Source organism: Phaenicophaeus curvirostris, chromosome 16 (genome assembly GCF_032191515.1).
Source record: "Phaenicophaeus curvirostris isolate KB17595 chromosome 16, BPBGC_Pcur_1.0, whole genome shotgun sequence".
NCBI lineage: Eukaryota > Metazoa > Chordata > Aves > Cuculiformes > Cuculidae > Phaenicophaeus > Phaenicophaeus curvirostris.
The window spans coordinates 3,774,710-3,798,361 of NC_091407.1; the positions used below are offsets into that span (position 1 = coordinate 3,774,710).

A 23,652-nucleotide genomic window follows, 5' to 3' on the forward strand; every position below is an offset into this window, starting at 1 on the left:
GTAAGGGGGGGCAGTGAAACTGTTGTAAATGGAAGCAGTTTTAAAGGGCTGGATTATGTGCTATGGATAATAAAGTACCCAAGCCAGCACATAAGCCGGATACTGTTCTCAGCAGCAGCATCCAACTGATCCTGTTAGCACTTCAAGCCCCTTTTGTAAACCTTGCTAATCAGTGGTCCAAATTCTTCATGCAGGGGTGGTCACCCAGCCAGAGGACAAATAATGCCATGGCTGTGCCTGGAGACCTGTAACAGTAAGCAGAAATATTGTGCACAGACTGTGGGTACACACTGTCTGTATATGGATTTTAAACTGTTTTGATTAGCTGACATGAAAAAGCAAAAGAAATGAAGATTAAATTAATCTGTAGGTTCAAGGGGAAATCTTACAGTGATTGGTATTATTTTCTTTAATTTTCAGTATGGCTGGCTTAGATTTTGTTCATTCTATCTCATGAAGAGAATTTCAACTCTGTGTATTTGTGTTTCCCTGTAATTTGTGCCTATTTGAATCACCATAATATGATAATACAGCCAAAATTTTTTAGAAAATACTCTTCTGCATTTGATTCTTTAGGGGTTTATTAAGCAGAAAATCTAGTTCCCAGGGCATAAAACCCAGTTTTTTTTCAGCCTTTCATGTTGCAAGCCCAGGTTTTGTGTTAGGGCTCTCCATGAGCCTCAGCTAGCAGGAGAGGAGAGCAATGCTGTGGTTTGAACACCAGCTCTGCCTCCTGGTAACTGATGATGGCAGAGACAGCTTAAAGCAATATCCTGTTTTTCTCCATAAGATTGAGATGTGGGGCCAGAGGTTGTCCCCGACGGAAGGATGGGGTGCAGCAAGGAGAATTTATGCCAGCCTTGGGCAAGGTAGGGACAGCAGCTGTGTCCTTTGGCATGGATCCAGTGCCATCACAAGCCTCTGTGTCTCCCCGTTCACAGCAGCAGCCAACCTGACATCTTGGGGCTCTGACACAAGCAAAATAGGGTGCCTAAGAAGGGCAGAGCCTGGTTTTTTCCCATTGCCTGCCTAATTTTCCTGTTTCCAGAACCAGCTCCAAGTTGAAACCATCTTTTTTTGCAGCCTTCTGACCCCAGGTAACTGGGAATTTAGCACAGCACATGCCCTTTTTTCCTCTGCCTGACCTACTTGTCACTGCCCATGGGGAGCTGTGAGGGTTTAAGCACCTCTTGTGGCTTTGTTTTGGAGAGTTGGGCTTTTGTGCTGCTGATTGTGTCACAGTGCCTTGAAGTTATCTTGGTGTTCACTGGGTATTTTGGTACAGAAGCTGCTTTTTATGTGCTTCTGTAGTGCTCAGGGCACAAATGCTTCTCTCGGAGCAGCGGCAAAGCCTCCTCTTTGCTGCTGCGGTGCCAGTCCAGAGCTAGCCCATGGCTCTGGGCAGTGTGAGCACAGCCAGGTCCTGCTCTGCTAACAGTCGGTGAGGCCATGCAGAAGAGATGGGTTTTGCAGCATATCCAGGCCACCTATTCAAGTCCAGGCACTTTTGGCACCCATGAAATTGTCTGACAACTTGTGAGCGGGCACTGTGCCATGCGAGCAGATGGGCATGAAAGTCCTGGCAGCCAAGAGCCTGGGATGTTCATCTGGCAGAGAGGAGTGAGAGCAGAGCTCTTCAATGCTCGTGTCCAAATGCCCATTTCTCCTGACGAGGGAAGAGCGGGCGCAGCAGTGGGGTGTCTGGTGTGGGCACAGGTTGTTTCACCCCAGAAATGATACTCCAGCCATTCTCCCCTGGTCCCTGCTACCCCATCGCCAAGGACAAGGTACTTTCTGAGATGCTTTCAGCCTGAGCTTCTAAATTAGTTGGGGACAGCCAGCACCCGGCACAGTCCTCTGTCCTCCAGAGACTCACCTTGAAGGCAACAGCACAGCGGTTGTTTTTCTTTTAACTACTTCTGCGAGGTTGTTTCCTGTGAGAGACTGTCTCTTGCCAGAAGTGCAGCCTGAGATAAAAGGATTAAAACATCCTCTTTGTGGCTTCACAGAAATTGTCGCAAGGGCTTTCTTTAACACATAACTCCAGGGAGGGCCTTAATGCTTATTGCCTCAAGGGGCAGCTTTTCTTACACAGGCATGCGTTTCATGATGATTGACACATCATTAATTAACTGTTATTAATTAACCCTCTAAACTGAAGGGATGGGGAGAGGAGTTCCTTGCAGGCCTGTTTCTTTGAACACACAAGTATCCTGTTCTGCTGCATTCCCAAACACATCTGTCTTCAAGAGGGAAGATCTTAAAGAAGGCAGGACTAATGAAGAACCTTTCATAGCCCCCACCCCCGCTTCAACCATCTTAATTTCCTGACAACCGCAGTTCAAACAGATGTTTGCAGGAGTGAGGCTATTTGTACCTTTTCTGACTTTAGTGGAAGAGAAACATGGCAAAAAGAAAAATTCTATTGTGCCCTTTCAGCCTCACCTTGTTCCCTGCTAGGTAGGATGTGATGCTGTGAAGGATATGAGATCTGCCTGTAATATAACACTGGCTCTGTGTGTGGATGGTCACCTATCTCCTTCTAAGCTGGCTAAGTTTCACCCCAACGTTAGAACAGAAATCCATCTTTACATCTCCTCTTCAGCTCCAGCATGATGACCTCTCCTCTGCACTCCATCGCCCAAGCCATGCTGCCGTGCTGAGCTGCACATGGAACATCAGCAGAAGGAATAAAATCTTCCCATGCTGACTTCAGCTGGGGTTTGCTGTTGTCCTTGAAGAGTGTATTTTGCTCTAATCGTTTTGAGCCAGCTTATATCTTCTGCCAGTTCTGCCTGGTGGCCTCTAACAATCTCATATGTCAGGCATGAGCATAATTATAGCTTTATTTAACTTACTTATCTGCATTTGCCTTTCAAGGAGCAACAATGCAGCAATTCTGTAGATTAAATGTGGCCCAAGAAAAGAAATTGTCCTGTTTATCCACAAACACCAGATTCTTGGGGTGATGCCAATCTCGATAAGACATCAGTGGTGCTGATAAGCCAATAGTCATAATCACTGATGTGTTTTGCTGATGTTTTGGCGAGGTTTTGTGTCCAATATTGTTGACCCTACGCTTTTCCTATTTTGTGCTGCTTCCTTTGGCAGGAGAAAGACCTGCCAGGGGTATTGGATGGGATCAGAATGGTACCTGCATTGCAGGACGAGCCTAAACCCCATTATGTTTGCCATGGTTTGTTCATTTTATTCAGGGGCATATAGCAGGATTCATCCTTTTCATACCATTTCAGGCACAGCCGTGTTAATTCTGCCGTTTCGCGTTTCTGCAATTGGGAATGGCCTCACGCTGCTGACATCTGAATTACCGTTTTAACAACAATTTCCTTTGTTATATAAAATGAAGCCAAAACAAACACTAGTATTGGAGGCTCACTTTGCAGTTTAAATAACACAGACCTGTAAATGGATGAGAGCTATGAATCATTTCTGTGTAGATCCTAGGTTTGGGTTGTTTACTTGCTTGTTTGTGAAGGATTTTTTTCTTGTTTCCCTGGTAATGTAAGTCTATCACTCTCAATGCACTAGGACAGTTTGGAAAAGCTCCCTGGTCCTTCTTATCTAACCGTACTGTTACTAGATTATTGGATTCTCTCTTCTCTCCCTTCCCTAAAAATTCACTCCCTAAAACAGTGAAATCGCAGTGTATTGAATTGCCTGATACTGCACCCATTCCCTATTGCAATATCTTCTGTATTTTAATAGCTACAGGCCTTGAAACTGTTTTGGTGTTACCAAAGACATTTAATATCTGTGAACTTATGGAAGGCATTTTCTGGCACTCAGCAATGACTCCAAAGCCCCAAAGAATTACACTCGACAGCCCTGAATTTCAAAGCCTGACATCACTGCGAGCAACAAATATAAATCCAGGAGGAGGATATTAATTGCTTTTGAATGATTCTATAGAAATCTAAAATTGGTTTGTGGGATGAAAAAAATCCCCACTTTTATCTGTGAAGAGGTTTTAATTCTGGCAAATAAAATAAGTGGCTGCTATAATAATACAAGATTTTTTTCTGACTATGTAGCTGTTACTTCAGCCCCTGCCTGCTGGGATTTTATCCTTGAGCAGTGAGACATCAGAGTTCATCAGATATTATATGTGGCAATTGCCAAACCAGTAGAGACTCTTTGGTGGCTGGAAGATTTGTGCTTCTGTTAGGTTAGCTGTTAAAAAATGAGACCACCTGCATTCTTTTGCAATGTGACCTTCTCCAGCTGGTCATATGCTATGTTTGCTTTGTGGTCTGATCTGATTTTAAGAGTAACAAAAAGGCCAATAGTGCTTTAAAACTCAGTAATACCTTGTCTCTTGCTTTACAGTTTTCTTTTCTCTTTTTTCTCTTTTTTTTTTATGAAAGGAAGGAAAACATCTGCAGACATTTCTACATCTGGCTTAGCTTTTGGCTAAATGCATCCTTAGGGAGTGCTGGAAAATATTAATTCTCCTGTTTAGGAGAGGAGTAAATGAGTCATATTTTCCAAAATATCTTTCAAGGAAAGCGATGCTAGAAGCTGTTCATATTTTCTTGTTTAAAAGACTTGGTGAACACTTGAAAATCATCTACGTCACAAGAGAAACAGCATCAGTGTGTGAATATTTCCATTGCCTTGGCAAACTGGAAATGCCTTTACAGCTGGGCATGTATCAAGGGAGCGTGCATTGCAGAGCCCACCGCAGGGAAGGAGCAGGTTGTGATGGCCCCATCCCTTTCCCTCCCCTGTGGGGCTGTACCTTGGACTGGTTTGGGAACTGAACTGGACATTCTCCTTGTGTGAAAGGTGGAGGAGAGCAGCAGGTCTCCAACCCTCAGCAGGTTTGCAGGCAGAGCAGGTTTTTCCCCTTCCCTCTTCCCCTGGGTGCCTCGTTGCTCTTTGGGGACCTGTGTCTATTTGGTCTCTGGGGGCACAATAGAAGGACTCTCATGTGTTTCAGGTGGAACTAAATCTGGCTTCTTACTTTATCTCAGCATTTCTGTTTGTGGATCAGCTAGAGGAATCCTCTTCCCCTGGATGTCTGAGGGAGAAATCACAGAAACGGAGAAATTCAGGACACCACCCTCCCCCCCTAACTGGAGACCACAGTGGGGATATGTGGGGATGGGGAATGTATCCCATCTCTTGCCTCTCCACATGGCTCCTTGCCAGAGAAACCCTTTCTAAAATCCTGGAAAAAGCCCTAGCCCTAACCAGGGCAGGGAAAAAGCACTATATCCCCTATCTCTACCCAAGCCAACATCACCAATATAGCTAAATCTTTAATAATTATCATAATTTTTTTCTTCAAATTGACCATAACAAAGCAGACAAATCTCTGCAGGATTAATTTTCCACCTAGCTGAAGAAATTAGATATTGCTTTCTCCCTCCCACCTTGAAGCCGTTCTAGAATGGTTACCTGGATACCCTGCCTGTAAAGGATGTATGTGCTGAAGCAATTTGAATAGCCTGATTTGTCATCTAACTGCAGACATCACTAGCAAAGCATTATTTGGCTGGAACATTGTAGGCTGAACATGTATGACTCCTCTGTGTTGAGGAGAGATTTAGTTTAACTACCTTGTGACCAAATATTGCCTTGAGTGGGGAGCTGCAGCAGGTCTAGCGTGAGGAATTAGAGCTGTATCTGGGTGAGAAATGATTTTCCGTGGTGCATAGCTGTAAGAAATGTATTCTGTATCAGGATGAAAACGGATTTTTTCAAATACCTCCTTTCAGAAGTCACTGATTTGTTTATTTTGGGGCAAGGAGGTAATTTTTGTATGACAGGGAAGAAGAAAGGGAAGGAAATTTAAGCCTGGCTCTTTTTTTCCCTTTGTATCTTTTCTCCTTGTTACAGCCCCCATTTCAATTTATTCCTCATTATCCCCTCTATTTTTAAAATGACAATTTCATCTGGAAGGAAGCACCTTCAGAAGCAGATTTTTAAAAACAAGCTGATGAAATTACCATCATGCCTTGAAATTAATTTTAGTGCATTTAATAGTGTGTAAAACAGAGGATAGTGGCCTCCTCTGATAACTCCTGCATGTCAGAAGGCAGAAACAGTAATTTCCCTGGAATATGACTACTGAACACGATCAGGGAGGTAGTCTGTGTGTAACAACAAGGAAGGCATAAAAATAGGATTTTGTTAATTCTCAGGTCACTTATTAGGTCTGGACTGAACGTAACTTGCCATCCTAAGGCCTTATCCAAAATTAGGTTATTCATTATTGATTCTAATCTGATTTGGAAAACTCAGCTAACGCCTGGAAATTTGTCAGGTAGGTTCAAATAGACCTCGTCCTCCTGTCTAAGCTAATTTTGCTGCTACAGCTGAATTGCAGGAGCACCACAATTGCATAGCTGCCAATTACATATTCCTGAACACCCTTCTTGGCAAATCAACTCCCAAATCATGTTCAGGAATCATAGTCTTAAATGAAGCACAGTTGCAAAATACTCTGCTGATCTATGGTGCAAGTCCTTTTCCTTTAGTCGTAATTAATGTTACGAAATGTTTTATGGCTTCTGTTATTAGTATCCCAAGTGACTCAATCTACAATTTATTTCATGCTGTAAAAATGTTAAGAATTTTCTACTGAATTAGCAGCAACAGTAGGGCATGTTTCTAGATTTATCTGCACGGGATATTTTTGGGTGGATGAGGAGTCTTTTGTCTTTGAATTAAAATGTGTCTAGACACTTTTTTTTTCTGTCACAAATCTAGCAGAATTAAGATACTTTTGAGGTAGCAATTAAATTCTTTCAGTGTCATAGTATATTATGCACAAGGCTTCAGTCTAATGAATACATTTATTTCCAGGAAATCGGCAGTATTTTCCTTGCCATTTGTAGGACTCAGCATATAAATAATGCAGACCATGCTGTGCTGCTTTTCAGTTCATCCCAGGAAATCATGCCATTAAAAATGCTACAGTTCTTTCAGGCCCACACAGACACAGCAGGTAAAGAGAATATTCATGTGATGAACGGTGACAGAAGCAGCATCAGCTAATACATTACCCTGCAAAGTACACCTCAGACAATGAAATTGTTTGCAATAATTATAGCATGGAACGAGACTGTTGTTTAACTTAACATCATGGCAGTCACACTATGATCCATCAAAGTGGGGTCTGAATTTGTAACCCAGGGTTAGGACTCGTAGGTGCAAAATAAGGTGGAGTGAAATGCAGATCTCTGAAGCCTCCCCTGCCACTCCAGACACACACAGTTGATAAGCATAATGAAAATGAAACTTCATTTGAGCAATTTTGGAAACAAAAGGTCCCCATAAATTCCTGACAGACTTGTTTCTTTTTTTGTGAGTGCATGTTGCTATTTGAAAATTGCGATTCATATGTTAAAATATCTCCTCTGCAAAAATAGCAGTTGCTCTTGTAGTGTTCAGATGGCCAAGATCAGCTGGTGTATAAAAGCACAGTCGTGTCCCTGTGCTCAGTAAGGTAGGAGTGTTTTGTGTATTTAAGAAGGAAAATTTACCATCTACCATTCATAGGCATTACTTACGCATAAGCAGAGCTTTAGTACATGTTGCAAATGGAAATCAAGTACATGATGTGCCTGGAACGAGTTTATCTAACTATTTATGGTCTGAACACATTTTGAGCTAGAACTGACTTGGTTATTTATAGTTAAATAATGTTACAGTAGTAGTTACATTTATAAAGAAGAAAGAAAATTCTCCTGCAATTCACAGATCTTTTGTGCTGGGTTTTATTTCCAACCTAAATCTCCCCACACTCAGTGTCCGTGGAGAAGCTGAATCCCTAATGTCATGGGGCTGCCCATCTTATTGTGGGTCAAGAAATTGCAGCTCAGAGATGGACTTTTAACTCCCACAAAGCAGCTTTGTGTGTCTTTATGCTTTCCTTCTTCCCTTCCAGTTGTGCACAGAACACTTCGTATGGGTTTTTGCAACTTAGAGCCACCTGCTGTGATTTGGAAGTGGACCGTGTATGCTCCCTGGCAACTCAGCTTGGGTTTTCCCATCCCTCAGAGGTGGTACCCATGTGGAGTGCATGTGTTTGCCTGGTGGTTTTGGAAGAGATTAGTTTTAAGAATTGGAGTTAGATGTAACTAGCACAAAAGGACTTTCTACAGGTGTGAATTAAGTTGAGCACAAAATTTTTGCTGGATTTCTCAGAATAGTTCAAAATGCCAAAAAATCTCACTGTCTTTGAAAAAAAGCCTCGATCTGCATTCTCATCTTTATTTTCATGATAAAAATCAACAACGTCAGGCACTTGCTCTTTGTTATGGCTTTAGAAAGACATTTCAATAACTTTAGAAATGCAGATGTAAAACATAGCTACAGCATATCAATAGCATGAGCGACTATTTCTTCTTTCTAATAAAAAAAGAATGGAAAACCATGAAAGCTCATGAAATAATAGGGCAGAAGCACATAATTTAATATGGTCATCTATTTGGAATTGCACACTGTGCATAAATAATCAGATGTATCAGCAGGGAATCTGCAGCCATCTAACAAGTAGGTTGTTTTGCAGTTGCCATCTGACCTGTAGATAAGTGGATACAATGTCTTCATTAAAGGTATAAAACTGGATATTCATCATCGGCAAAACTGGCAGTGCAAGATGCAAGGGAAGTCTTGGCTCTGTCCCTGGGAGCTGTGTGCATGTACCTCATGGCAGGATTTAACTATTAGGGTCATATAAAAAAAAAATCTTCTATTTGGCCACAGTGCTTACTGGCCTGCTACAAAGGCAATCGGATTTAGGATGTGTTTTAAAGACTTGCTGAATGTTGAGGGGAGGAAATGGCGTATCTGGAAATATGTCTTTAAAGACTTAAATTCTTAGGCAGTGTCCAAAAGAGTCTGTAGTGGGGATGACCTGGGTTTTTAGTGGGGATGAGTGTTGTACTGAATGCACTTTCTTAGAGACCAAGTTGCTCCATCACTCCACCATCCTTTCCAGCAAGCTATGAAGCAATCTGTACTAGTGCTGAGCTTTTGGTGTTTTCCAGCACTGCCTGAGACTGCTTTAGTCTAGTCTAGTCCATACAGGTTTCTCCAGCGCCTTCTGAGCTGAGAGATTAGTATCTGCCAGGTATAGTTTGTTCTCTTTTCTTCTTATCCTCTCCTTGGGATGTAAGGTCGGATTTTTTTTTTGTTTTCAGTGTTTGCGCTGCTCTGTCCTCTGCTGCCTGTCTGGTGAACCTGAACTGGGTGGTGGGAGCAGGAGGTGGCGATGCCTCGAGATTCCTAGGGCTGTTCATCTCACAGTCTTAGACTGCACAGTAGTTGTGTAGGTGAAATCCCTAATTTAAAGAGTGTGATTGATGTGAATGTATGTCACAAATGTATTTGATGCTGGAAATCAAAGGTTGAAGCTAATATGATTAAAAAGAACTACATATGTTTAGAAAATGGAATGGCAAATTTAATTCTGCTTTGCACCTTTGAGTCATTTTCAGGTATTCCTGTAGGCAAGGAATAAACCCATTTTATTTTTTTTCCTTTGTTTTCCCCTTCTACCTGTTTAAACCAATAAGCCGATTCAGTCAGAAGGTAGTCTGACTGTAACTAATCTTGTAATACTTTCTTGATATTCATATTGCTGTTGAGCATTTCTGTCAATACAATCATTGCTTGAGAGCTGCTTGGAAAACAGTGCCCAGGAATAAAAAAAAAAAAAAAAATCCAGGTTTTAGTCGTACCAATATGTGTGATAAAATGAAGATATCCACTCAGCTTTATTGGAATTTACTCAGGCATTTGGTAATAGCAGCTTAGTGGAGATTGCTGAGGAGGAAGCTCGAGGGGCCTGTAATAAAACACAAGATGCCTTGTATATTCTTTTTTATCCAAGATCTCAGTCCTGAAAGTGTCAGACATACAGTGGACTTCGGCTAGAGTCGAAGTTCCAATATTAATTTAAGACCTTTCTACTCCTACTCTTGCTTAATCCTGCAATATCCGCCTTGATATTAGCAAGAGCTGCAGAAGATGTCATGGACGTTTTTAAACTAAACACTAAAACCTGGTTATTTCTTCTGTCCCCCACGTCCAGACAAGAACTGAGTATTTGCCATCACAGACAGCTCATTTATTTATTCGCTTTAATCTGCATCTGCTCCACAGTCCACTGCAGTCAAGGGGAAGCTTTTCCCATGACTTTGCTGGCCTTTAAATTTGAATATGGGCAGATTGAGTCCCAGTTTATGAACTGTCTCTGTCCTTTCTGATCCAATTCACTTTGAGCTCAATGGGGGACTTCTAGGTGACTAGAAGAAAAGTTGAATCAGACACATAGAAAAACAGTAGGTGCTAAAGGAATGAGGCAATGAAGTTCAGAGATTAAATCATGGAATTGCTTTGCTTCACCATATGCTTATCCTCACAGTGCATATTAAAAGGTAGGAAAACTGAAATACAAGCATCTTTGGCTTTAGGGAAAACATAGTTCTCTCTTTGAAACCAGACTCCCACAAAACTCCTGTGGGCTACGCACACATGTATCTATCACACTGTGCGATAGATAAGCTTCATATTTTGTATACATTTAAATGCAATTAAAAATTCAAGGAGAAGTAGCCAGACATGCACTGTTACAGAAAAGCAGCTGCATGTCATCAATCACCTCCAAAAAAAAAAAATTTGGCAAAAACGTCATTTCACTAAGGCTTTTACTGCACATCCTTTGCAGATTTTCCCTCGCTTCTCTTGTCCTCCAATCTTGCCTCATTTTCCTTGGGCTGTTTTTTCTAAGCTCTGCTTTTATGATCAACCCTTGCATACTTCATTGTAATCTCCCCTTATAGTACCAAGCAACATCAATATAGATATAGCTTCTGTTTAGAGGAGCTGCAGTGTTTTGCAAGGTGCAGTTTTGGGGTCCAAAGAGTCTTGAGCACACCCTAGGACCTGCAGACCTCAGTGTCAACCTGAAAGGTGACATCTAAGTTCTACCAAAGCCCATGGCCAAACTCACTTGTACTTTTGGCAGAATTACACATTTTTTTCCCCCCAAGTAGTTGTCATTGGTGGAAGAAGAAGGAGAAAAAACAACTGTGAGTCTGGAAGCAGACGGGGTGAGCGGCCAGAGCTGCTTCAGGGATCTGGTGCTTATCACTGGCTTGTTCTTGCAAAATGCTGAGCACAAAAGAGCTCCAAGGAAGTATTAAGTCTATGCTTGACTGTCAAGGACACACATAGTTCACTGACTATATGTGTGCCCAAAGTTAAGCATGTGCTTAATGAGGCTAGAGTGCTTTGCTTAGGGCAGAGCTGAATCCTTAATAGCTCCATGTTTTGCAGCTTTGGCTGAAAAATGGGGCTAATATTTTCCTGCTTCCTGGGAGATTTTGAGGACAAGCTTCTAGCATTCATGGTTCTTGTAATGATGGGAAGGAAACTTAATACATCAGATTCACAGTAATTACTTTTTCCAACCTATTTTGAACTGAAACTTACTGTGAACCCTGGAATTTCAATGGCTCATACATCACGTACAGAAAAAGAGAAAATCCAACAAGCTGAAAGAAATGTGAGCTCTGCTATGCTTTTAATATATTTAGTGTTATTGTTCCATTAAATCTCTGCCCTTAATGACTTCAGACAAATTAAACAACATTCTCAGGGCTAAAGAAATGCTTCAGACTTCTAATTTTATACATATTTTTCCTCCTTTGTTCTCAAAGCTCCACAAATGTTTTATATTGAAAAACCTTTGTAGAAAATGTTCTGCAGTCTTTTTCCTATAAAAAGGCTGAAGATACCTGGGCTCACATGAAGCTCTGTTTGCACTGCCTGGTTTTCAAAAACAGTTTTGCAGCTGTATGATTTTTCATGTTTGCAATTTATGGCTAGAAGACAATGTACAACAGAGCCTCAAAGGGATAAATCAAGGGGGAAAATTACAGACATCATGGGCTTGGCATGGCAAAAATGCTCCCACCACTTGTTTTAAGAGCACAAAGGAATCTTAGCCAACAGGGGCAGAAAGTACTGATAGTGATTCAGTTTCCTAATGAAGATACCTTAAAAAAAGGCACAAATATCATTGTAGCACCTCATTAATTATGTCCCATGCTTATTTGATTGCTATGAGATTTTTTTTTTCTCCCTGCTGTGGCTACAGCCTTGGCTCTATTAACGTTGGCACTGGGAAATCATGCTGTCAAGTACCTCTTAATCTTTCAATGCCTGTATGTCGAGTCAGGTTTCTATCTCAAAGATGAATCAAACCTTATTTCTGGGTTAAGATTTTTTTATCTGCAAAGTAAATTAGGGACATGAACTTTGCAGAGCCTTTCTCTTTGGACTGTAATACATTTATTTTTCTGTACAAGCTTTCATTTTTCTGGATGGCAGAAAAATATTTGTAGCCAACAGGCACTGCTACATAGCCACCATGGCATCAGTGTTCATCTGTTCTCCATCCTACTCCATCCCCTCTTCCCATCAGCACCTCAAAAGAAAGAGAGGAAGATGAATTTACAGCAAATCTACACACTTGCACACCTGCGATTCTGCATGCATATGCTGCCTCCTGCACTATCAGCATACCAGTATGGATTGTATACCTCCAGCTGAGCCCCCTGCACAGTGAGTAGGCTTCTTTAAATCAGGGTATGAAGAACCTGAGAGTCTAATTTTGGAAATACACACTTCAGTCCCTGCTAAAAAAGCAGTCGTGTATGTCATTACTTACAACAGAACAGCCCTGTACACAGATTACAAAAGTGGTTGTGAAAAGCATCTTTATTTCACTTGCCTGAGAATTCAGTGGTGGTGGGTTTTGGTAATAACTGAGACCAGCCTCTATCCCATAATGCTGGAGAAAGCTCATCTCATTGCAAGTGTTTTAAACTTGAGTGTTCTCTAAACTGTGCCTGCCTCTTAAATTTGACATGTTTGTGGGATGCAGGGGAAATACAGTGCCCAATACCACAGCAGGCAGTATTAGATATTGCTGTATGTGTTGGATTATACATTAAGTGCACCTATGTACATCCATCTAGAGTTTGGTAGTGCTGGAGCTCATCTGTCTAGTTTTATATGGCTCACCTGCTTTATATCAGCATTTCATTTTGTTTTCTTTTCAGACATCTGCAATCAATTAAAAACAACGAAAAGCAATAATAACAATAATTTTTATTGTTATTGTTGTTGTTGTTATTATTATTATTATTAATCCGATATCTGACCAGGCTGAGAGTACAGCCCCCAACACAGGGACCCTCTCTAGCTGCGTTCCCTGTGAGCAGGAAGGGGACTGCTGGCTGTCACGTTGCAAAGCACAAGTAGGGAAGACATCCTGACAAATATGCTTACGCTAATATTTTTTTTCTGTTTGCTTTTCCCATAGTGACAGGCAGCTACTTACTAGGCAGAGCTGGAAGTAATATTCTGAATTGCTGAAGGAAATTTTCCCTGTTGATCAAACTCTTATGTGTTTTGTGCTGATCAAAGATTCTTTTCATGTCTTATGTATCTGAAAGTGCAAGAGAATGAATGAAAAAAAGAGCTGTTCTTCTGTGCTAGTAGACAATGAAATGATGATTGGTGAGATTATGCCTTGACTTTACTGTCGGTGCAATGTCAGTGAAGGCAACAATATAGAGAGGGTACACCGTGAGATATTAAAACCAAATCCAGATCACTAGAAGGAACAGAAAAGCCCCAAAGAAGAGGAAAAATGTCTGGGTTTGTTATTATTTTTATATTTTAGAGGAAAATAAAATGAATCTTTCATATTCTTGGATCATATTATTTACTCTGATTATTCATCCGTTCACCTCCTATCTGCTTGTGTAGTCAGGAGTGGTGACTCATGTTTTGCTCAGGTGATACTCCCCTTTTGCTGCATCTCATGTATAGGACAGCAGGAACCTTTCACTGGTGCTGCTCCGAGTCAGAGGCTGGTTTTGCACAACCTTATTGCAAACACCCTGATCCATCTAGACGAATCCGAGGTTGCGTCAGTGTCTTCTAGAAGCAGCACTGGTTTTAAGGGCAAAGCCTAAAGCAAGCTTTCAAGGCTTTGGGTTGGTTGGGATTTTAATGAATTAAAAATAAACAAATTGTGCTTAGTGAAAAAGGGACCTCTGAGATCATTGAGAAATTTTCAGTCTAGAGGTCTTAAGCCTTAATTTCCAGGTCTTGGTTTGGGGTTGCTCTTTTCAGGAATGGGAGACGGTTGTTCTTAGCATGTCTATGGAAGTATTACTTCCTCAGAAAGGCGCTCACATCAAATCCTGTGAGTCTGGAGACTGTGATGAGTGTAGCCTTGATCGTGGAGCAAGGAGGAAAAGCAAGACTGGAATTCAGTGGAAGAGTAAGGCCAGTGTCTGGAGATAAGGAGGAGAGGGCTATAGCTATGGGATTGCAAAGGACATTCTGAAGATCACGTTATAGCGATGTCTGTCAAGAATGGTTTAGGTCTAGCTGGTCTCACCCTGGGGACAGGGGATGGGTTAGGTGACCTCCTGAGCCTGTTTTTCTTTGACTCCACAACTGGAAACAAAAAGAAAACACACCTTAATATACTGTTTCTGTGTGGATTTTCTCTTCCCCCCACTACCCTCATGTGCCAATTAATAAGATACCTATATATACAAATGCTCTTTTGGAAGTTTATTGTCATTCTCTGCATCTGAAGTTTATGATTTATATTAAGCTAACTGGTCCTTGAGCATGTGCTGTTGTCAAGCTCTCTTCGTCTGCTTGGGAGAAAAGCACCGCAGGGCTGGCATGCGATAGCATGATCTTGGTATTTATCCTTTTGGCAGTTTGCTAATTATTCCTGTTGCTATCACGTTCCTATGTGAATTTCTGTCTTTCTGCCACAGTAAATATTCCCTCATTTTACTTGCTGCAGAACTGCTAGTTAAATGGGAGAAGCCTAAATATCCTGCAGAGGCCTATATTGTCATTTGGATGATAGTGATGAAATGGGCCAAACATCCTTTCTGTACCACTTAAATTGCATGTCTTTGCATTCCTGGATTGGCCGCTCATTTTCTGGACCATATTCTGCTCTTGTAAACAGCTCATATCATTCCTGAGAGTGCTCTTTGCAGCAGAATGCTTTGATAAAGCCAAAGCCATTAGCTGCCAAGGCTCCATAAGGAGTCAGAAATAGGCAGCAGATATCTTTGCTACTGTAGATGTAGCTGCATTACCAATACCGTGTATCTTCTTAAGGACTTACAAAGCCACTAAAATGTATTCTAAAATTCAGTGGCAGTTTTTCCACCTGTTCTAACTGGTGCCAAATGCATAGAAAACCCTTCTGGATGATAGGAGTCTGCATGCAAAATCTAAGTATCCTCCTAAGGACTGCAGCTGCCTCAGAGACGCTTTTTTTCCATGGGCTGCCTCCTTCACTTAGAATAATAAGCTTTAGATTATCTCAGGGCACTCTAGATCCCACTGCTGCACAATCCAATTTGACATAAGGGTTGCAGGAGGAGGGGAGGCTTGTAAGCAGACACTGGACTTTCAGTCTGAGTTTTCCACTAGTACAAAGAAGTTCATAGGCAAGGACTGGGGAGATTTCATGCCTATTGGAAGAAACGCAAGAAGTCCCCAAGTCCTTCCCAGGTCACAAAATAATTGAAACAGCAATAAAGTGCCGAGTGGCAGCCTTTTAGTCTTGTATTAGCTATATTTTATCATTTAGGTAACACAGTGTATTAACTGTTGAGACTGTGACTCAGCTCCTCGGCAGGTATTTAAGCACCTTAAATCCTCCATAGGAAGAAATGAAAGCTGCTTTCCAAAGGAGAAGAATAGTGACCTATAGCTGTGAGTACAACCGGATAATCTCCAGTTATCTGTTCCGATAGACAAATTACTCTCTTATCAATGTCAGTCATGTCCCTACCAATGCAATTATCATGTCTCGTTGGCCTATTATGTCTCTTAAGGACTTTGCTGCTGCCAGATTTCCCTGGCTGGAGAGGGTCAGGGTCTCCATCTGCAAATGGTCTAACTCAAGCAAACCCACTCCCTGCTGTGGCGAAGCTCATTGTTGTGATCCCTAATCACCCCTAATCCCGTAGTTGATTCCCCTGATTACGTGTGAGAACAGGAGTGCAACCTATTTAATAAGAGCTGTTTTCAGATCAGCAGCATGTCCTTTCATTAGTTAAAGTACACGGGTTTGACACAAAAGGTATCTCTGAAATGTCTCTGGACTGCAGCATAGGAAGACAGCATGTGTCTGTCAGGATAACACTTGAGTCAGATTGGGCCGTTTGCCCTATTTTCTAGCTTTTTGGCTGCTATACAGATAATAGGACCCCTCCAGTGCTGAGGAAGTCTGGCATTGCGGCAGGATTCTTTCGAGTAATACATTGCCCCGGTGGGTATTAATCCTGACAGTTTAGGCAGGTGTATGCAAGAGATCCTGGAAACTAAATATACATTTCCATGTTAAAGGTTTTTTTTCTGTAACAGCAGTTTCTGAAATGCCAGAGAATCTGCAGAGCCTGTAGCCTCACTGTGGTGATGAGGTTTATGAATGGCAGAAAAAAACCCAAGAAATTATTCATGTTGGGTTTGGGGGATCAACTAATTGCCAAAAAAATATTTACAGAATCATTTAAGAAGAGCTTGAGTCTTTACAATTATTTCTACATGCAAACCACTGTGTTGGTTTATCTAAACACTACTAAACATGAAACAACTCCTAACCATATCAGGGATGGAGCTGGCATACCAGATTTATTCATGATTCTTTTCATTTACCAGAGTAGTTTTGTTTCTTCTATTTGTAAGCATAATTTACTTTTCTAGCCACTAGATCAGATCACAGTTGCATCTCATCTTGTGTCAACATGAAATTTTCCCTCTCCTCTTTAAATTTATTCTTTACACCTTGCATTTTCTCTGAGTTGTAACGTGCTGGGAGAATTTTCATGGGCTTTGATTTCCCTTTAGTTCTTATTTCTCCTCTACTAGGGTTACCGTGCTGATGTGTCTTTTCCTCATGCTGTAATTGGTCTAGTGCCACTGTGTAATTTTTAACTGTGTGCTGTATCAACAGACCTCCATCTGTCTCTCCTCCAGAGCTTCCCAGCCTGCCGTTATAAATATCTGCCAAATCCTTCTCCAAAGAGAGGATCACCAGATTCCAACTGTTTGCAAAATAAGAACTGCTGCCAAAAATCCTCTCCCACCGTCTGCAACCTGTGCAGAATCTGTCCCCCTGCACATTGTGGGATGTTACTGATGGCACTGAGGAGCCCTGGCTATTGCTTTAATTTGTTGTCCCTCGGAAGCGTAACCTTTTGCATAGGTCGTTATGTGTGTTGTTTTGTTAGAAAATAACCTTCAGTAGCAGTCAGGTAATGAAACCGAAATAACTTGAAAGTTGAGGGGTTTCTCCCCTTTAAAATGCAATTCTGATTAAATACATACTGCGGGATGTGTCGTTCCAGTGTTGCTTTATAAGATTTACTTGACTTGCAAGGGACTCAGAGTGAAAGCCTCTTTCTCAGGGTTTCTCTTAGAGACTGAGGGCCAGTTACCACAATCTGAAGCTGGAGTAACTGACAGGACTTGCTGACTGTACATCTACATCGCTGAGAGCAAAGCTTGATCTTCCACCTCTCTCTATATATACATTAGAGTAGATCATCAGAAGAACTAGCACCAAATCAGGCAATACATTGATTAGATTGTCAGCACAAAAAAAAAGCAAGCTTTTTATCATGGATAAAATTAAATAATTTATAAACACATTTGGATAAAGTAAAAAGTATAGATTATAATGCAGGTGCCCTTTTAACAGTTAAAGCAATTCTCATAGTAGTCCATTGATTAAAAGCTGTCTTAGGCTCATATGGCTTTTTGAATTCAGTTGTGTGCTGTAGGCTATGATAATCACACGTGTTAGCATTTGCTGTTGGTGCGACAGCTTACTGTGGCTGAGCAATTCTCTTTAGGTGTTGCTGCAGATATCAAATTAACAATACATGAATGATTGAATAAAACTCTTGCCAGCTAAAATGAGATCCAAGCAACAAGGTTCTTATTCTGTCTATGGAATATTGGAAAAAGTCGGTAGAAAGGGGTTTTTAAGTTTATTTCAGGAGAGGGTTTCATGTTTAGATCTGCTACATCTTCATTCTGCAGATTTTTGTTTGACATGGGCATAGACCATGAGGAGTGTCTGGAGAGTATTCTTCTGTAGATAAGTAGACGGAAGCACCTGAAATGCCAAAGGAACATGGGACTTTGTTTCATGATGTATAGTCAAGTTCAAAAAATATTGATATTTCAATTGTCTAGATTACCGTGAGGATTTGCTGTCTATTTTTGAAAGTTTTAGGACAATGAAGTTCATGATTTTCTAGGAGGGTGCGCTACGACTTAATAATACATTATGACAGGAGAGAAATATGTACAAACAAGTCTAAGCCTGCAGGACTGCTATACTTACTCCCAAATGAATAATATCCCCAGCCATTGCCGAGGGTGGCAGGGAGCAAATAGAAAAGTGAAATTAGAGAGACCAGACTATCCCGGCGGTGATGTACTGATTGCCCAGTGTGTCAACAGGCAACACAAAGGAACTGGGCTGTGGGTATAGCTGTGCTTGCAAGATTGCAATCCAGCCTCTCTTTAAGTCTGATTTTCTGGAGAAAGATTTTCTTATAAAGGAACAGCCGTGATTTGTTTAAAGTCTTTGGGAGGTGAAAAGCAGATGGCATTGATTAGCTAATTAGTAATATTTTCTGCAACTTATCAGCTGTGCTGATATGTGTAAAGTTTGCAAAACTTGGGATCTTTCTTAGATTTGTTGAATAAATTGAATATTTTAAAACCGGAGGAGAGGGAAAATTACACAAATGTGTAAATTTTTGCCCAACAGAAATACTTTAACCTTTTCCTTTTATATTCAGGGCTCATTTCTTCATTTTTGAGGGGAATATGTATAACGAAGTTGCAGCTCTCCTAGCTCTTATCTTGATTGCATGGTGTGTTGTGTGACACGCCATAGATTTCTGGCTCTCCTGTATTCCATTTTGTAGGTGTGCTTCTTTTCCTATTGCATTTGTTGTGGAGACAAAGTAAAATATTATCTTTCACTTTATGCTGGAGTCACTTTTAGCTTGTCTTCTTGTGAACCCTTTGCAGCCACAGCAGTGCACTGGTAGGACTTCATTTAGTTCATCATTTAGGGCGAGACAGAGTACCTTGCCAAGATGTTAATGTAAAAAAGAGTGTCTGAGACAGGCTATCAGCCTTTCAGGTGCTGTGGTTTGCGCAGCAAGGTCTTCACATAGTCAAAAAAATAAGGCTTGTCTGGTTTCTTCAGCAAGGTGGATACAGGAGGGTTCACAGGCAGATACCAGTCCTGCTAGTCACAGTGATCTTTGTGGAAGTGAGTGTGGGTGGACACAGCTTCAGGTTGCCAACAGGCCTCGTAACCAAGACTTGCTGCAAATTCTCTGGAAGTCTGAGTTCTGCATCTGCACAAGCCTAAAGCCTTTCACTCAACAAAGTCCTGGTGTAGAAGCTGTATTTGAATGGCCAGTGTGTAGCATGGGTAATGCATGAGCTGTCAGCTGGCAAGCTGCGACAGTGGGAATGAGAAAGGGCTTTGTTTTCCTCTGGTGGGGAACTGCCCTCCCTTGCAGATGCTCTGCAGAACAGCTTTGCATTGTTTATTTTCCATTTAAGACTTCAAAACAGGGTGTGATGCAGGATGAGGTGCGACCCTGACATGGTACTGGTCAACTGCAAATCGTGCTTCTTCCAAAAGCCATTGGAACTGGAAATAGCCTGACGTGTGATCAAGATTTGCTCCTTTGCTATATAAAGCTTTCTGTTTTCCATGGAGTTTGGTGTTGAAGCCATAGCCTTTCTATTTCCATCAGAATGACATTTTTATTGGTTCTTGAACTGAAGAAACAACAAGTTCTACGTTCTCTCTGGAGCACGGTCTTGTTAATGTTCTTTGAAACATGACATGTGTCGTGGCCATCAAACTGCAGTGATCCCATTTCTTCTGAAATGAGAAAAACATGTCACTTTTGGCTTTAAGTAATACAAAGGGAGAGTCATATTTTAGATAGGAAATGCATGGCTGCCAAAGATGAAAGAAAAAAGTTATTACTTTTGAAAATTTCATAATTACAGTTAATGATAATTTAATGAAATTACATTGTCTTCACCGCTATCACTAATGAAATGTTTAGAGTAATAAAAAAGATCTTCTTAAATAGAGCAGGAGTCTTGAGTGGAATAGCTTTGTGACAGCAGCTTGTATACACAAGTCTTGAATTCCTACTTTTTGTTACAGTAGTTTAAAAAGAAGTTAAAATGAAGGCTACATGGCAAGTAATACACACATGAAGTATTTAAAGACCTTCTGTTAAGCAAACAATACTGAACTCCTAAATAGCATGCTGATGACTGAGTATTCCTCCTTAGAAATGCTAACCCACCATTAAAACACTTTCCTTGTTTTTCTTTGCAGACAAACCAGAGAACAAGAAACCCCGCCTGACTTTTTTTATTTCTCAGACTATGAAAGACATAATGCAGAAATAGCAGCTTTTCATTTGGACAGGCAAGTAAAATGGATTTGCATTAAAAGAAAAGTGGAAATACTGTTATAAGTTTCTGCACTTGGCCAGTCCTGTAACTGAATTACTTTCAAAAAGGGGGAGAATGGAGCAAAAGGGGGCAAATGTCATGAATAAATGAAATGGCAGGTGATGAAAGAGTAGATTAGTAATTAGGAAGTGTGACTTGCTCTGGGAATAAGAAACCTGGCAATAAGTAATTCTCAAAAAGAAAAAGAAATTATATTGAAGAGAAGCTGAGAAATTAATTTCCCCTGTGATCTTGAAGCCCACGTGGAGAGGATGAGTCCCTCAGGAATATGGAGCATAAGTGTGACAGGGCAGTCTGGCTCACTCTGATTAGCTCCAGGGCATGGAAATCTGAGTGACATGTGGGGAATCATTATTCAGAGAGGAGTAATTGAGATGGGGAGGGAGTGCTGGTTTCACAGCAAAAACCTTGGGCTATCCCATATCAGAAGCATTTTTATGCCACAAGTCAGTAGGAAGGAGAGGACACCAATGGTCATCCCATGCTCCTGTTAGCTGAAAACGTCCCCGCAGGGAGAGTTAGTACAGGATGTGGTGGGTACCCCAAGGTCTGCAGGTCTTCAGCCTGTCCAGGTTAGAAGCAGGAGTTAATAATTAGTGAGGAGCAATTAACAGTATGGCTAGAAACCATGGCATTTAACAAGCTGAGTTAGACCTGAAACATCTTTTAGACCCTGAAGTGCCAAGAAATAGCCTTCAAGCTTGAAGCTTTGGAGCCACAAATTATTTGGGGGTATGTATTGCTGCCATCTGGATTGGTGGTTAGGGTGTGGGAACCTGTCAGTACCTACGGGGTGTATTTGACGTTAAAAGCCATCCTGGTCAGATCCTTCAAGGATCTTCTCTATTTTATTGTTGTTGATCTTGGTGTTCATCCCTTCTGCTTTATATTTTATATTCCCATTTTAAGCAGATGGTGCTGTAGGAAAAAAAACATTAAGGAGTTCCTGCAGGGAGGTATGTTAAATATCTACACACTAAGCAGAAAAAGCAGTTGCTACCCAATGTAGAAAATCTTATCAGCAGAACATGGACATAAAAATACCACCTATGGGGATGCTCATATGGGGACTTTGCTCTTTTACTGTATCTGATAGCAATGCTTCATCGGAATTTTTAATGATCTACTAAGGCAGGGGAGTTTGGGGTTGAGAAAGGCTCTTCATCCAGCCTTTGCCCATGGGAAAATTTTTAGTCCGAGGGAGATTGTTTGGATAGGTGTAAGGGTATTAAAACAGAGACGAGCAGATGCAAATAAATCAAACAAATACTAAGACTGTCAGAAAAAAATTACTGGATTTTAGATCTGTTAGATGGTGTTTATGGAAGAAAGAGACTGAAATCTCATTCCCCAAGTTGCTTAGAAAACTTGTGAGCAAAATGTATGCAATAACAATCCTGAAGTAGCACTAAGTCAAAGATAAGTTTCTACTGTGTTTTATTTCTGGAATTCTTTTTTTTTAGCAGAACACTCTGTCCCCATACTCCTCTGTATTTTGCATTCACTCCATACTACGTAGGCAAGTCAGATCTGATCATATTCAGGACTTATTTTGTACTATACTAGAGGAAGGATTATCCAGTTTAAAGTTGATGGGCTTTTTACTCCTTAAAGACCATGGATAAATGTGCCTTTAGGGTGGAATGAACCTTCCTAAAACCTATCGCTATCATTATTTTTTAATCCTTTACATTAACCATCTCTTTTCTTTCTCTTCCAGAATCTTGGATTTCCGTCGTGTGCCACCGGTTGCAGGTAGACTGGTTAACATGACGAAAGAAATACGAGATGTTACTCGTGACAAGAAACTATGGAGAACGTTTTTCATCTCACCAGGTAGTCTTGGAAATAACACTATTCTTTCTATCCCACTGAACACACATACTTAAGGGAATGATTTGTAGATTGCTTAATTGCTCGGCTATTTCTAATAGAACTGTCTTTTAGACCTTTGAATAAAAATAAATGTGGAGACATAGCCTACAAAGAAAACTTCATTGTTTTGAATTGAGTGCCTTTTCCCCTTGACATTTTATCTGCAGAGACAGGCTTTTATGTTCACAAAAGCAATGTATTCAACAGATGTTTCTGAAACAACTTCTGCTGCTGCTCTCAGTTTACCCAGAACGGTATTACTTAGCCCATTAGTTATTTAGAGGGTTTTTTCCTACTGCATTGTGATTCTTCACTTATGTTGGTCAGATGCATTTATTTCTTGGTTTTGACTGGAGGACTATCACCTAATTTTCTCAGATTCACGACTTCAGTTTTTGTTACAACAGGATTTGGAAGAAAAAAATCAAGCAAATAGATGTGTAACATATCCTGCTTCCAGCTCAAATTCTCCACTCAGTAGAGGCCAAAGGAGAAGTGACATGAATTGTTCACAGTTCTTATTCTTCCTTTGAGGGCTGACCCTAGGAACAAATACCTCTCTCTGTTTCTAATACTCTTCACTCTTTCACAACAGCTGGTGGCCCCAGCTAAAGATAGAGGTCCACACAGTGGGAATTTGACAAACACAGGGTAAAACCATGCCCTGCTCACCAGAATTTACATCTGGATTAGGTAAAGATGGGCTAAGAGTGGGAGAAAGTGGTATCGTTTCTGTTTAGCGTCTGGGATGCTGAGATGGAGAAATTAAGGCTTTGAGTTAAAGCGAAAAAATACATGCTTAAGTGTGTTCTTAGAGAAAGAATATATGGGAAAATAGTCATTTTAAAGCATGTAGCTATGTTCCCTTGATCTTAAGTCATATTATTTCAGCTGTGTGCAAATGTGCTTTGCCAAACTCAGGCTGTGATTTGTGTAACAGGCAATCTGGAGCAGAAATCTCCAGAGATCTCTCCCTTGCTCTATGTGTGATTGGCCAGAAGCTGTTTATTTCAGATCCCTAAAGTCAAGATCCAAAGACTTAATTACGGTTCTTCTTAATGTAACTGTAATTTATTTCTGTTAGCTAGAAATCAGAGCCCTGTCATTGCAGAGCTTTCTCGTTTAAAATGTTTATCACAACTTCAT

General features: G+C 40.9%; 1 protein-coding gene across 1 annotated transcript in view; it reads left to right on the forward strand.

The window, feature by feature from the left end:
* The window catches only part of FAM20C (FAM20C golgi associated secretory pathway kinase), a 54,639-nt gene that overhangs the window by 19,288 nt on the left and 11,699 nt on the right, over positions 1-23,652 (forward strand). Inside the window, exons 4-5 of the mRNA XM_069870494.1 lie at positions 20,492-20,584; positions 22,352-22,467. Coding sequence (XP_069726595.1) covers positions 20,492-20,584; positions 22,352-22,467 — 209 coding nt within the window. The remainder of the gene's footprint in view (positions 1-20,491; positions 20,585-22,351; positions 22,468-23,652) is intronic.